The sequence below is a fragment of the Ovis canadensis genome, chromosome 15, assembly GCF_042477335.2.
Source record: "Ovis canadensis isolate MfBH-ARS-UI-01 breed Bighorn chromosome 15, ARS-UI_OviCan_v2, whole genome shotgun sequence".
NCBI lineage: Eukaryota > Metazoa > Chordata > Mammalia > Artiodactyla > Bovidae > Ovis > Ovis canadensis.
Genome location: NC_091259.1, coordinates 46,317,706 through 46,332,341, shown reverse-complemented (window position 1 = coordinate 46,332,341; position 14,636 = coordinate 46,317,706). Strand labels below are relative to the sequence as shown.

Below are 14,636 nucleotides of genomic sequence, written 5' to 3'. Positions count from 1 at the left end.
GAGCAAAAACCCTCTCACCTGTCTCTGATGATCCAGATCTGCTTTATTACCAATTAAAATCATTGGAAACTCATCACGATCCTTTACTCTGAGAATCTGTCTTTGAAACTTATAGATTTCTTCAAAACTAAAAACAAAAACAAATTCATTAATTTGGTCAAGTATCAGAATTCAGACTCCCCTGCCCCATTTAGTGCTTTCTTACTTTTCCTTTTCCTATACAAACAAGAATGCAAATTTAATGAACAGTGATCTAGACATGAACAGGAGAGATCTACAGTTAAATACTGATACAAACCTGCCTCTATCTGTGACTGAAAAGACCAAAAGGAAACCCTCGCCAGTTCTCATATACTGTTCTCTCATAGCTCCAAATTCCTCTTGTCCCGCTGTATCCAGAACTAAAGAAAAAACAAGAAATGTAATGATGTTCACGTGTTCATCTCACAAAAATGGCTCCCTCACATGGGCAGGCCCAGTTAATGTGAATCCTTTGGAAAACATCACACTTGGTATTTTTTAAACAGCATTCCCCTTTTAGTACTTTATTTTCAATGCTAAAGACAAATGTATTCTAATGGCAGACAGTCGCAGAGTTATCTTCATCAGTGCAGGTTGATTTCGTAGTTAGAATACATTAGCATAGCAATGACAAGGTTAAAAATATCAAATCCATATAGGCAGACAGTCTCAGATAACCTCTACAGTCACTTGGATGTTTACCTCCTCTGTGAAAAGAACTGAAAAAGATACTTGTAAATTCAAGAAGGAAATGCTGGTGCACCCCACCCCCGCAAATGCTGAATGTACAGGTGCTAAGGTATTCATTGATCTCTGTGAAGAGAAGAATCATACAAGTTAAAAGAACAGCCCTTTCTCTTGTGGAGGAGTGGAATGTTTAGCCAAGCACAAAACACTATTTGCTAAGGCCTCTGTGCTATAAACTCTAAGCAAGTTAGCAAATATTGAAGCTTTTCTATATTTACCTCACCCATTTGGGCCTTCATCAAAATGCAGGAAGAGCAAAAACCTCGTTTTTTTTTTTTCCAAATGTCCCAATAAACACAACTGTAACAAGTTACAGTGACATGACTAATTTTACCTGCTCTCAATCCAGTTACTGTTTTATATTACATTTAAATTGCCCAACGTGTAGATTCATCGATTAAAACTAATGAAAAAGATGAACTTATATTCAAGATCATCTAACATTTCAACTGCAGTTATTTAACCTAGCAAAACTTCAAAGCTTACTTAAAAAAATATGATACGTAAACCATCAAATAAAGGAACGTTACTTACTGTCTAGACGGGCCGCCCGGTCATCTATCACGCACTGCTTTGTGTAGGAATCCTCGATGGTTGGATCATAATCCGTTACAAAATAAGACTGTAAGAAAAATACCATAATTTTAAAATTTATGCTTACTTGCCCAAGTACCAACATAACGTTACCCAGAACTCAAAATATTTTCACTGTATTAAAGTGTATCCTACTATGTCAATTCCCTATTGAATGAAATCTATTCACAGCAGCTTCCAAGTGGAGAAAGGGTTCTAAACATTTCTGAATTTTCACATCTGAAACATGTAAGAAGATTGTAAAAGCTCTACTGCAGTTTTTTTCCATTTTTCATAATTAACTTATATACACCTAAAACTCTACATCTCAAGTTCTAGGAAAACTAGAAACACACCTATAGCTGTAATTCAGGTCTATCTCCAACCCAAAGGCAGGCATCAGTCCTTAGAACAAACTGTAACCGTTTTGGAACAAAAGAGACAACACGAAGTCTGCCTGCCTCAATGCCTGATCGTCTTCACTTTTCTCACACCTTGTCTTAGTTCCCTTTCAGTTGCCCTGTGTATTACCCTAAAGGTCATGATTTCAGGATTTTTTTTAAAAGAAACTCCTCGTATGGGGGCGGAGAGGGAGGGGGCAGGGACTAATCTGCTTGCTACCCTGACTTTACATATTTATTTTAATTTTGAATGATACTCCCTATTTTTTATTTGTATTTTTGGAGTAACTTTAGTTATATAGAATTAAGCCATAATTCTATTTCCCTTTTGGTGGCTTCATTTAAATGATCAAATTGCCAACATCAGTTGGATCATCAAAAAAGCAAGAGAGTTCCAGAAAACATCTTCTTCTGCTTTATTGACTACACCAAAGCCTTTGACTCTGTGGATCACAATAAACTGTGGAAAATTATTAATAACATGGGAATACCAGACCACCTGACCTGCCTCCTGAGAAATCTGTATGCAGGTCAGGAAGCAACAGTTAGAACTGGACATGGAACAACAGACTGGCTCCAAATTGGGAAAGGAGTATGCCAAGGCTGTTTATTGTCACCCTGCTCATTTAACTTATATGCAGAGTACATCATGAGAAATGCTGGGCTGGAAGAAGCATAAGCTGGAATCAAGACTGCCAAGAGAAATATCAATAACCTCACACATGCAGATGACACCACTCTTATGGCAGAAAGCAAAGAACTAAAGTCTCTTGATGAAAGTGAAAGAGGAGAGTGAAAAAGTTGGCTTAAAATTCAACATTCAGAACACTAAGATCATGGCATCTAGTCCCATCACTTCCTGGGAAATAGATGGGGAAACAATAGCAACAGTGAGAGACTTTATTTTCTTGTGTTCCAAAATCACTGCAGATGGTGACTGCAGCCATGAAATTAAAAGACGCTTACTCCTTGGAAGAAAAGCTATGACCAACCTAGATAGCATATTTAAAAGCAGAGACATTACTTTACCAACTAAGGTACATCTAGTCAAAGCTTTGGTTTTTCCGGTAGTCATGTATGGATGTGAGAGTTGGACTACAAAGAAAGCTGAAGAATTGATGCTTTTGAACTGTGGTGTTGGAGAAGACTCTTGAGAGTCCCTTGGACTGCAAGAAGATCCAACCAGCCCATCCTAAAGGAAATCAGTCCTGAATATTCATTGGAAGGACTGATGCTGAAGCTGAAACTCCAATACTTTGGCCACCTGATACAAGAACTGACTCATTTGAAAAGACCCTGGTGCTGGGCAAGATTGAAGGTGGGAGGGAAAGGAGGACAACAGAGGATGAGATGGTTGGATGGTATCACCAACTCAATGGACAGGAGTTTGAGTAAGCTCTGGGGGTTGGTGATGGATAGGGAAGCCTGGCATGCTGCAGTCCATAGGGTCGCAAACAGTCGGACATGACTGTACGACTGAACTGAACTGATTTTTTTTTTTAATTACCAACAGGAGGGGCTTTGAGTAGAAAGCCATTTCCATCACCACCCCATTCCCATTTTAAAATAAACAGATATCAAAACAATCTTTGAACTGACTCTCTGGAACCCACACCTCTTCTAAAAGTAAATACAATATTCTTTGTACCCACTATTCTAAACAACACAGAAAGCAGTCTTTCACTAAACAACCTGGATAAAGCACAGTATTTAAACCTTAAGTTTCCTGAAACATGTTTCTCCATAGTAACCTGACACTTCCTGCCATGCTTTCATCTTGTAAAACCTAAGCTTCAATGACGACTCCCAAGTTATCCCTTAATGTGCCAAAATGACCCTCCCAGTTTGTCTGAAAACACAATGGACAAAAAGTAAGTATATTTTTCAAATGTTCAAGTCATGTATGATAGCTCAAATTCTTCCACTGTGATGGGTTTCTTTGCATTGTGATACCAAATTAAGAAAATAACACATATAGAGGACTGTTGGTTTAAGCAACACTGAGGGCAATTGTTTTTCCTTTCTGTGACTATGAAAGTTATATATTTTCTTTAGCTGCCTTGACTCTTGAAATACAATCTTAATGTTATAAGAATTTTACCTCTTCACCAAGACTGGCATGCATTTATTCCACTCATTAATGTTTAATATAAGTTAACTGTTGCAATTTCTGGATATTTAGGTCTACATTTCATCTTTGCTATGTCCTATTTTCAAAATTTGCAGAGACCTTGCTATATATAGATTTTAAAGAACCATTTTCACTAAAAGCATCATCGCCCCTCATAAGAGATCCATCTTAAGGAACATTACTCTGTTACATAACCAAAGACCCATTTCCCTCTCACAATTCTAATAAGCCACAGGTCATAATGCGCCTAAAAATAGCATTCATCCTGTGCAGGTAGGAAAGATAAATCTTCACCTCCTATCCCAAAGACTTAATATTTCTGTTACTTAAACTTGGGTCCCAGATATTTGAGGCAGCAGATCACCAACAGGAGATCAGTCTCTGGTGATGGACAGTGCTGGACTTAATTCTAACTCTACTACTTTCTAGCTGTGGAACCTAAGGCAAATTACCTCTTTAACCTTCAGCATCTGTAAAACAGGATAGTAACCCAACCCCATAGAATGGACAAAATGAAGTAATGACTATAAAGTGCCAACACATGCTGATGACTAATAAATGTTGGTCAGTGTATTGTTCTGTCATGTAGTTAAATGGTATGAGCTAGAGTTTTTATTCAACTGAAAAGATGCCCTAATACCAGGAATGGCTATTGTAATTCCAATCCTAGTTATACCACAGACTAGACTTGTTTTCCAACATGCTGTGAATCAAGATAAAAGCTCCCTGTCTGAAGTTCTGGAAATATTTCTTTGGATTTGAGCAGTAATTACACAAGGATATATAATACATATGTAAAAACTCATCAAGCTGTACATTTAAAATATGTGCATTTTGTATGTATACAAGCTATTCCTCTATAAAATATATTAATGGTTCCCCGTCGCTTCTAGGAATCAGCACTTTCTTTACACAGTTCACAAAGCTCTCCAGTTTGATGTGTGTTGTTCACCAAAGTGCTATTCTTCACTACCTGAATCCCTTCTGCTGATTGTTCTTGCTCTTGGTTTCATTCGCTTGTTTAGCAATCATTTACGGGGCATCCCTGGTGGCTCAGATGGTAAAGAATCCACCTGCAATGCAGGAGACCTGGGTTCGATCCTTGGGTTGGGAAGATCCCCTGGAGGAGGGCATGGCAACCCACTCCAGTATTCTTGCCTGGAGAAACCCCATGGACAGAGGAGCCCGGCAGGCTGTGGTCCATTGGGTTGCAGTGAGTTGGACATGACTGAGCGACTAAGCACAGCACAGGGACAAGGTCCCTACTTTCACAGAACCCACTGCTTTTTACACATCTAGCAACTGTGTTGTAACTGGGACAAGGGGAATGGGGAGTATTAAAGGTATCGGCCAAAGAACAGAAATTAGCAGGAAATGCCAGGAATATGCCTGTTCAGAAGGCAACCAAGTGTAAGCAGTTAATGCTGCAGGAATACATAGTAACTATGTGTACCTTCGCTTATAGAGGCCCAGCAATTTGCCCGAAGAGTAAACAGTGTCTCCCCGAGGCTGAAAAAAGTTACCAACAGCCCAAGAGGGATATTTTGCAGCAGAAAACAAGGCAAAAAAACACAGTATTGCATTGTGGAAGACAGCAAGGCTTGGGAAAGGGCAGGAAAGGACAGTGGACTAGAGTTCAGCCCACTGAAGGAGGAATGAGAGTCACGGGTGCAGAAAGTGGCATGCTTTCCTGAAATCACAGGAAATGATGCATAGAGAAGGATCCCAACTAGAAAGAAAGGAATGCCTCTTTTCAATAGGTGGGATGTCTTCCAGGTAGTAAGAAGGGCAAATGTGGACCTAAGTCTCTTTAAGGTTGCTTGGAGTTATGGAGAAAAGCTTAAGATTAGGGAAGCTGTCCCATTCAGACAGGGAGATTTTCCCCAATAAAATATGGTCTGAGCTTTCTGTGCTGGTATCGCTCTCGCAAACACGGTGAATGTTTCAAAAAACCCCCGGACTTTCTGTAAGAAGTGTGAGAAGCACCAGCCCCACAAAGTGACACAGTACAAGGGCAAGGATTCTCTGTATGCCCAGGGAAAGCGGCGTTATGACAGGAAAGAGTGGCTATGGTGGGCAGACTAAGCCGATTTTCCGGAAAAAGGCTAAAACTACAAAGAAGATTGTACTGAGGCTTGAATGTGTTGAGCCTAACTGTAGATCAAAGAGAATGCTGGCTATTAAGAGATGCAAGCATTTTGAGCTGGGAGGCAATAAGAAGAGAAAGGGCCAAGTGATCCAGTTTTGAGCTTCGTTTTTTATTATGAAGACAATAAAAATGCCATCAATAAAATCCTCTTTTAAAAAAAAAATATATATATATATAAATACAGTCTGAGTAGGACTGTCCAAAGCGTCAACAAATAGTGATAGCTAGGAATGTTTTTCCTGCCGCACAATAAATAGAAGCTCCACTTAGCTTAAGAGAACTGCCACTTCATTCTTTTCCCATTCAAATGAGCTGCCTTAAGGAAGATAAGGAGGGGCCCGGGAGGAAAGAAAATAAGCTGAAGTAACTTCTGCAATTAGTGGCAAGAGGGACAAGTCACTCTCCAGGCACCAAGGTCCTGATGAAAATGCAATTCCCAAACACTGCCACAGAGCGGTGCCTGGTCTACACCCTGGGACGGGTAATGAATTTCCTGGAGTTTCTGGGAAACTCAGAAAACCCAGCTCACTGGTTAAAGTCCAGTGAGCTTAGTCCTAAGGTGCCACTGGGGAGCTGTAAACAAATGACAGAGCATTTCTGAACACAGCAGGATTCGCAGGAGTCCTCTAAACTCACAGGGCACAGAAAGAGGAGGGTGAAGGGAGAGAGCAGGGGAAGGAGACTGGTTAAAGAGCATGGGAAAGCCTTGACAACTCCTGAATGTGTATACAAGAATATATTATACTGATCGCTACATAATTATACATTGCATATATTATTAAACATTTTTTAAAACTCTGGTGGTAGCACGTTAAGTACCACAAGCAGGGTCAAATCAAAGGAAGAATATACTTGATCGTTTTTAATCCTAAGCTTTCACCTCACTCTACTCAAGACCAACTAACTCACCCAGAAACCCGACTTTTTTTTTTGGTCAGAATATCTTGCAGTTCTCTTTATATTTTATTTTTTCTCTTTTACCGCCCATCACTTCTTCAACCCGACTGGAATACAAGCTCTATGAGGACAGATTTTTGTCAGACGTAGAGTGGACTTGCCTAATGTTTAAAGAGCAAGTGAACCCAGCACTAAAATCAAGTTTCCAGGCTTTCTGGCCAACACTCCTGCTCTACTCACCCTCTCTGGAGGTAAAGCCCACTCATTCTCCTCCTCCATTCCTGCTTTCCCTGCTCCCATTTAAAAAAAAAAAAAAAGATACATCCTCAATCAATAACAGGAGTCAGCATTTATTAAGCATCTGCTATGTGACATGCAGTTTAAAAATGATACACATAAACTTTTCCTAAAGATTCTTCAGATATGTATTTCCCTCTTAAATTTTTAAGTGAGGCACAGAATTACCTTTTCCAGGTCACCCAGCTAGCTAATAAGGAGAACCACGATTTAAGCTCAGGTCTTATCCTAATGAATGCTTTAGAATTCTTGCTATTTAATATAATTCATAAGATTTCAAATCTTTTATTCCTTTACTGGCCTATAAAACAAGGAGTAAAAGTACCAGGAAAGTACCAGGAGTAAAAGTACCAAGGAAAATCGAGACTAACAACTACATGGTTCCATTTTCTCCTTTCTTGCGGTCCTGCTCACCTCCACCCTGCCCCTCAAGGGGCACACAGAACCCAGGTCACAAAACAAGCTAGACACAAAATTCTGTGGTTCTCTGCTCCCCTCCACTTTAAAAAGTCATTACTTCTAGCCTTAAAACCTGTATTTTTTTTTTAAATAATGATAAAATAAACCCAAACATGAGGTTTCATGAGGGCTTGCCTTCTACTAATATATCCATTTATATATAAAGTCTTTACTGGAGGCACAAGATGAGAAGAAAATGTATGGGCTACTGATACTCAAACACAGATGCTATTCTACTTTCCTTGATTAACATCTCTAAGGCCCATTTTCTCAACAGAAGAGAGTTGAGAACAAGGCTAATTTAAGGAGGGCATAATCCAGGGCCCACTTCAGGATAAGGGAAAAGGCAAACCAGAAAGGAAGGGGTGAGGGCTGCTCAGAGCTGCCCCGGGGACTGGAGACCACGATCACCAGTGAGGCCGATCACCAGTGAGGCCGTGTGTGCTGCTCTCCTCTTCCCGCTTGTCCAGGCCCACTGCACCAAGGATCCTGATGTGCAGGGAGGCAGCAGGGTGAAGTGGCAGGAGCTGGAGGTGCAAGTGAGATAGACCAGAATACAGTGCTACCCCCTTCACCAGCTGTGGAAAACTGGAGCACCTCATTTAACCTGCCTGAACCTCAGTTTCCTTGACTTTAAGATGGGAATACTAACCGAAGCCCAAACCACTTACTTTCTTTTGCAAGGCCTCCAACTCTCTAACCAGAAAACGACCTCAATATGCTCTGAATTTCTCCTACCCTTTAAGGTGATGATAGCTTGGATTTTGCCAACTTTGAATATTCTGTCTTATTGTTAAAAGTTGTGATTTGGAAATGTATATACATCCAGCTTTATGTATACCATGTAATTGGTACTTACAATTTCCTAATTGCTCATCTTTTCATGCATGTGTGTTAGTCGCTCTGTCATGTCCGACTCTTTGCAACTCCCTGGACTGTAGCCCACCAGGCTCCTCTGTCTATGAAATTCTCCAGGCAAGAAAACTGGAGTGGGTAGCCATTCCCTTCTCCAGGCGATCTTCCCAACCAAGGGACTGAACCTGGATCCCCTGCATTGCAGGCAGATTCTTTACCACCTGAGCCACCAAGGAAACCCAGTATATATGAATATGTGTATATATGCATGCATAAGTGAAACACTGAGCTAATAAACTCAATATATTATAAGCAGAAAACTTTCTTCAAAGCCCTTCTGTGGGTAAGCTTTTCCTTGCAATTTAATGAGATCTGAGGTAAATCTAATTTTTTCTAATCGTTCTTCAATTATAAACGCTTTTCATTACTTTCAGCCCAAAGAACATCGTGATTTCAATAATTAAGGTGGCCAGTCGGCAAGCGAAAAGATGTTCAATATCACTAATTATTAGAGAAATGCAAATCAAAAATACAACGAGGTACCACTTCACACCAGTTGGAATGGTCATCATTAAAAAGTCTACAAATAACAACTACTGGAGAGGTGTGAAGAAAAGGAAAACTTCCCATACTGTTGATTGGAATGTAAATTCGTACAGCCACTGTCAAAAACAGTATAGAGGTTACTCAGAAAACTAAAAATAGAATTACCATGTGATCCAGCAATCCTAGGAATACACATGGACAAAACTATAATTCAAAAAGATACATGCTTCCCTATGTTTACAGCAACACTATGCATGAGAGCCAAAAAACAAACAACCTACCTGTCCATCAACAGGTGAATGAATAAGGAAGATGTAGTACATATATGCAATGGGATACTACTCGGCCATAAAAAAGAACGCCATGTGCAGCAACATGAATACAACTGGAGACTATAGCACTAAGTGAAGTAAGCCAGAAAGAGAAGCACAAATACCATATGACATCACTTATACGTGAAATCTAAAATATGGCACAAATGAACCTATCTCCAAAACAGAAACAGGGGCTTCAACGGTGGTTTCAGTGGCTAAGACTCTGAGCTCCCAATGCAGGTGGCCCAGGTTCAATCCCTGGTCAGGGAACTAGATCCCACATGCCGCAACTAAGGACTTCATTCTCGTGGCGCAATGAAGATCGAAGGTCCTGCATGCCACAATTAATACCCTGTGTAGCCAAATAAAATATTAAACCTATCCATCACCAACTCCCTGAGCTTGTTCAAACTCATGTCCGTTGAGTCAATGATGCCTTTCGGTCATCTCATCCCCTTCTCCTGCCTTCAATCTTTCCCAGCATCAGGGTCTTTTCTAATGAGTCAGCTCTTCCCATCAGGTGGCCAAAGTACTGAAGCTTCAGGCTCAGTATGAGTCCTTCCAATGAATATTCAGTATTGATTTCCTTAAGGATTGACTGGTTTGATCTCCTTGCAGTCCAAGGGACTCTCAAGAGTCTTCTCTAGCACCATAGTTCCAAAGCATCAATTCTTAGGCGCTCAGCCTTCTTTAGGGTCCAACTCTCACATCCATACATGACTACTGGAAAAATCGTAACTATGACTAGACGGACCATTGTTGGTAATGTGTCTACTTTTTAATATGCTGTCTAGGTTGGTCATAGCTTTTCTTCCAAGGAGCAAGTGTCTTTTCATTTCAAATCTGCAGTGATTTTGGAGCGCAAGAAAATAAAGTTCGTCACTGTTTCCATTGTTTCCCTATCTATCTGACATGAAGTGATGGGACTGGAGGCCATGTTCTTACTTTTTTGAATGCTGAATTTTAAACCAACTTTTTCACTCTCCTCTTTCATCAAGAGACTCTCTAGTTCTTCTTCACTTTGTACCATAAGGGTGGTGTCATCTGCATATCTGAAGTTACTGATATTTCTCCTGGCAAGCTTGATTCCAGCTTGTGCATCATCCAGCCCAGCATTTCGCATGATGTTCTTTGCATAAGTTAAATAAGCAGGGTGACAATATACAGCCTTGATGCACTCCTTTCCCAATTTGGAACCAGTCCATTTTTTCTTGACCTGCATACAGATTTCTCAGGAAGCAGGTAAAGTGGCCTGGTATTCCCATCTCTTGAAGAATTTTCCACAGTTTCTTGTGATCCACACAGTCAAAGGCTTTAGTGTAGTCAATGAAGCAGAAGTAGATGTTTTTCTGGAATTCTCTTGCTTTATCTATGACCCAACGGATGTTGGCAATTTGATCTCTGGTTCCTCTGCCTTTTCTAAATCTAGCTTGAACATCTGGAAGTTCTCAGTCCACGTATTATTGAAGCCTAGCTTGGAGAATTTTGAGCATTATTTCGCTAGCATGTGAAATAAGTGCAACTGTGAGGTAGTTTGAACATTCTTTGGCATTGTCTTTCTTTGGGATTGGAATGAAAACTGACCTCTTCCAGTCCTGTGGCCACTGAAGTTTTCCAAATTTGCTGGCATATTGAGTGAAGCACTTTCACAGCATCATCTTTTAGGATTTGAAATAGATTAGCAAGAATTCTATCACCTCTACTAACTTTGTTCGTAGGGATGCTTCCTAAGGCCCCCTTGACTTCGCACTTTAAGATGTCTGGCTCTAAGTGAGTGATCACACCATCTGGGTCACTAAGATCTTTGTTATATAGGTCTTCTGTGTATTCTTGTGACCTCTTAGTATCTTCTGCTTCTGTTAGGTCCATGCCATTTCTATCCTTTATTGTGCCCATCTTTGCATGAAGTGTTCCCTCAGCATCTCTAATTTTCTTGAAGAGATCTCTAGCCTTTCTCATTCTATTGTTTTCCTCTATTTCTTGTACTGATCACTTAGGAAGGTTTTCTTATCTCTGTGTGTCTGTGGAACTGTGGAACTGCTTGCTCTTCTGTGAACCCATCTGCATTCAGATGTGTTGATCTTTCCGTTTCTCCTTTGCCTTTTACTTCTCTTCTTTTCTCAGCTATTTGTAAGGCCTCCTCAAACAACCACTTTGCCTTTTTGCATTTCATTTTCTTGGCAATAGTTTTGATCACTGCCTCCTGTACAACATTATGAATCTCTGTCCATAGTTCTTCAGGCCCTCTGTCTATCAGATCTAATCCCTTGAATCTATTTGTCACTTCCATTGTATAATCATAAGGGATTTGATTTAGGTCATACCTTAATGGCCTAGTGGTTTTCCCCACTTTCTTCAATTTAAGTCTGAATTTTGCAATAAGGAGTTTATGATCTTAGCACAATCAGCTCCCGGTCTTGTTTTTGCTGACTGTATAGAGCTTCTCCATCTTTGGCTGCAAAGAATATAACCAATCTGATTTCAGTATTGACCATCTGGTGATGGCCATGTGTACAGTCACCTCTTATGTTGTTGAAAGCGGGTGTGAAATCATAATGGAAAAGAGTATTTAAAAAAGAATGTATGTGTATATCTGAGTCACTCTGCTATACAGCAGACTGTCACAACACTGTACATGAATTATACCTCAATTTCAAAAACGGAAAAGAAATAAATTTAGATGTCTAGTACGATGTCTTGGGCTTCTCTGGTGGCTCAGTGGTGAAGAATCCACCTGCCAATTTAGGAGATGTGGGTCTGATCCCTGGGTCAGGAAGATCCCCTGGAGAAGGAAATAGCAATCCTCTCTAATATTTTTGCCTGGGAAATCTCATAGACAGAGGAGCCTGGTGGGCTACAGTCCATGGGGTGGCAAAAGAGTCAGATACAACTTATCAACTAAACAACACAGTACAACATCTTAATTACATCAGTCAATACTCATCTAAAATTAAAGTTCCTTTCTCTCCATTCTACATAGAGCTGAGAGTTTTGTGATTGGACTGGGGTAGAGGGATAATTCTGGGGAAGGGAATGGCCACCCACTCCAGTACTCTTGCCTGGAAAATCCCATGGACTGAGGAGCCTGGTAGGCTGCAGTCCATGGGGTCGCGAAGAGTCAGACAGGACTGAGCGACTTCACATTCACTTTTCACTTTCATGCATTGGAGAAGGAAATGGCAACCCACTCCAGTGTTCTTGCCAGGAGGATCCCAGTGACAGGGGAGCCTGGTGGGCTGCCGTCTATGGAGTCGCACAGAGTCGGACATGACTGAAGCGACTTAGCAGCAGTAGCAGCAGAGGGATAATTAAGACCAGTCATCTTTGATTTCCCCATATTATTATGCATCTTTTCTACCCCCAACAAGACTGCCTCTATTCTGGCTCCTTAAGGGTTGGGAGCTGAAGGAGTGGAGAGAAATAAGGGAGGTTGATAAGGCCTTACCAGTGAGAGCTGATGCCCATGATAACTTTCTCATGAGGGCCTGCAGGTTTTCCAAAAGAGTACACAAGTGAGACCCTCCACGTGCAATTCTCAGGACAAGAGTAAGTCCTGCAAAACTCTCAGTCCTTGAGGTTCCCAAGGACACCTCCTCCTGACTGACATCATCTTCTAGGTAGCCACACAGTGTCTCTTTTCGGAAGCTTTTAAAATCTAGTTCCATCCAGAAACTCGGGGGAACCTATTATTGTGTTTTAAACTGCATGTTACTAACTAAACAGTCCTCTTCCTTTTTCTCTGCTCTGCTATCAGTCCACAGATTTGTATACTAATCTTTATGTTCTCCAAACACAAGGGGATAGATGTCAAGTTCTCAGAATCGTTCTATTAGAGCTTCCCCCATCATCTGGCTTCAACGAAGGGGCCTTAAGAGAAGCATCCTCTCCACTCCATGGTGTGTAGAGACGGGAAAGGGCAATGAACACACCGCTACTGACAGCTCTCTCTCCAAAAATACCCTTGTCTCAGAACCCTTAACTCTTCACACTTTTACTTCCTGGAAAGTATGGGCTAAATGTGCAAAAGCAATTTAAGGCCATCTTCTATGCAAGTCCTTGAAATATGAGGGTCACCAAGCAACACTGCTTTATTCCCAGTCTTTGAGGCGTCAAAAAAAACTAAAATAAGTTAGAGTTCCAGTTAAAACCCTGTTAAATGTGTCCAACTAGATTTGATGAATCCAAGGCCTGTCTCAAGCTTTTCAGAATTTCTTTGGTGTGAAGCAAGGTACTCTGCACATACATACTTAGAGCCTCAACATATTTTGCTGTTGGAAAACCCAGTAATTATGAAGGTCATAATGAGGAACTAGGAATCGATTTCTAAGAGCACAGTAAGGTCCTGGTTAGCTATCAGTGGCCTCTGTTTGCTAAAACAGGAGCAGTGCAAATTCCTCTGGTAACACTAGAGAAGACTACAGCAACTTCAGGCAGCTGTAAGCCAGACCGGGCGCTTCCTGGTGTCACTTTTTAACAGCAGCTGTCAAGTCACAGAGAACCTTTGTTCCCTGCAACATCCTCCCTTATTTTTTTTTATTTTTTTTTTGTCAAATGTTTCCAATGTGCTTGATATTCCTGCCCTTGAGTACCTATTTTTGTTCCTGACTGAAATCAGCATTTCACTTAACATGCATAATTACAGAGATCTCCATAATTTATCCTCCAGAATGCTAATGCAGAATAATAAAAGCTACCCTAAACCCTACACTCCTTTTAGCTTCTCTTTAACAAAACTTCAGTCGAAGGTGCTAATTGTCTCACTGTCTAGAGCCACCACGTGCCTTTCATGTCACTTCTGTACAATCTCAGTGATGATATCTACACCTCAAAAGTAAAGTATGTGGCTGCCAATGACTAGGCCTGGTATGCACTATGAAAAGTATGGTACAAAGTCAACTTACAAACTGGTTATATCACAAAAGTTTGCTTCTAAAGTTTGTTCTTTGGTGCTCATTTATTTCCCCAGGGAAAAGTTGTTCTAATCTGTTTAGCTCCATAGGCCAGACCACAAAAGCTACCACTGAAATATGGTCCTAAGCCAGTGTTAACCCTGAGTCCTAACCTCTGAAGCAGAGTCATCTGGCCCAAGAAGAAATGGGAAGGGAGTTGTGTTTCCTTTCCCAGAGTACAGAGCCAAACCAAAGCTACACTTAAAAGGAGGAAAAGCTTGTCAAGGGGCACCCCCTTGTACACCCAGCCTCTTCATTCTGCCCCAAGTCCCTATTACTACACTCTTACCTAGGCTT

General features: G+C 40.8%; 1 protein-coding gene and 1 pseudogene across 8 annotated transcripts in view; one reads left to right on the top strand and one right to left on the bottom strand.

Moving 5' to 3' along the window:
* RRAS2 (RAS related 2) overlaps positions 1-14,636 on the bottom strand; it is a 95,316-nt gene that overhangs the window by 11,462 nt on the left and 69,218 nt on the right. For all 8 annotated transcript variants that reach the window (XM_069554325.1, XM_069554322.1, XM_069554320.1 and 5 more), the window contains 3 exons: positions 1,303-1,390; positions 299-401; positions 19-127 (listed from right to left, as the gene is read on the bottom strand). In XM_069554325.1, coding sequence (XP_069410426.1) covers positions 19-127; positions 299-366 — 177 coding nt within the window. In that variant the 5' untranslated portion in view covers positions 367-401; positions 1,303-1,390. The remainder of the gene's footprint in view (positions 1-18; positions 128-298; positions 402-1,302; positions 1,391-14,636) is intronic.
* Positions 5,201-6,166, top strand: LOC138420983 (large ribosomal subunit protein eL42-like; annotated as a pseudogene).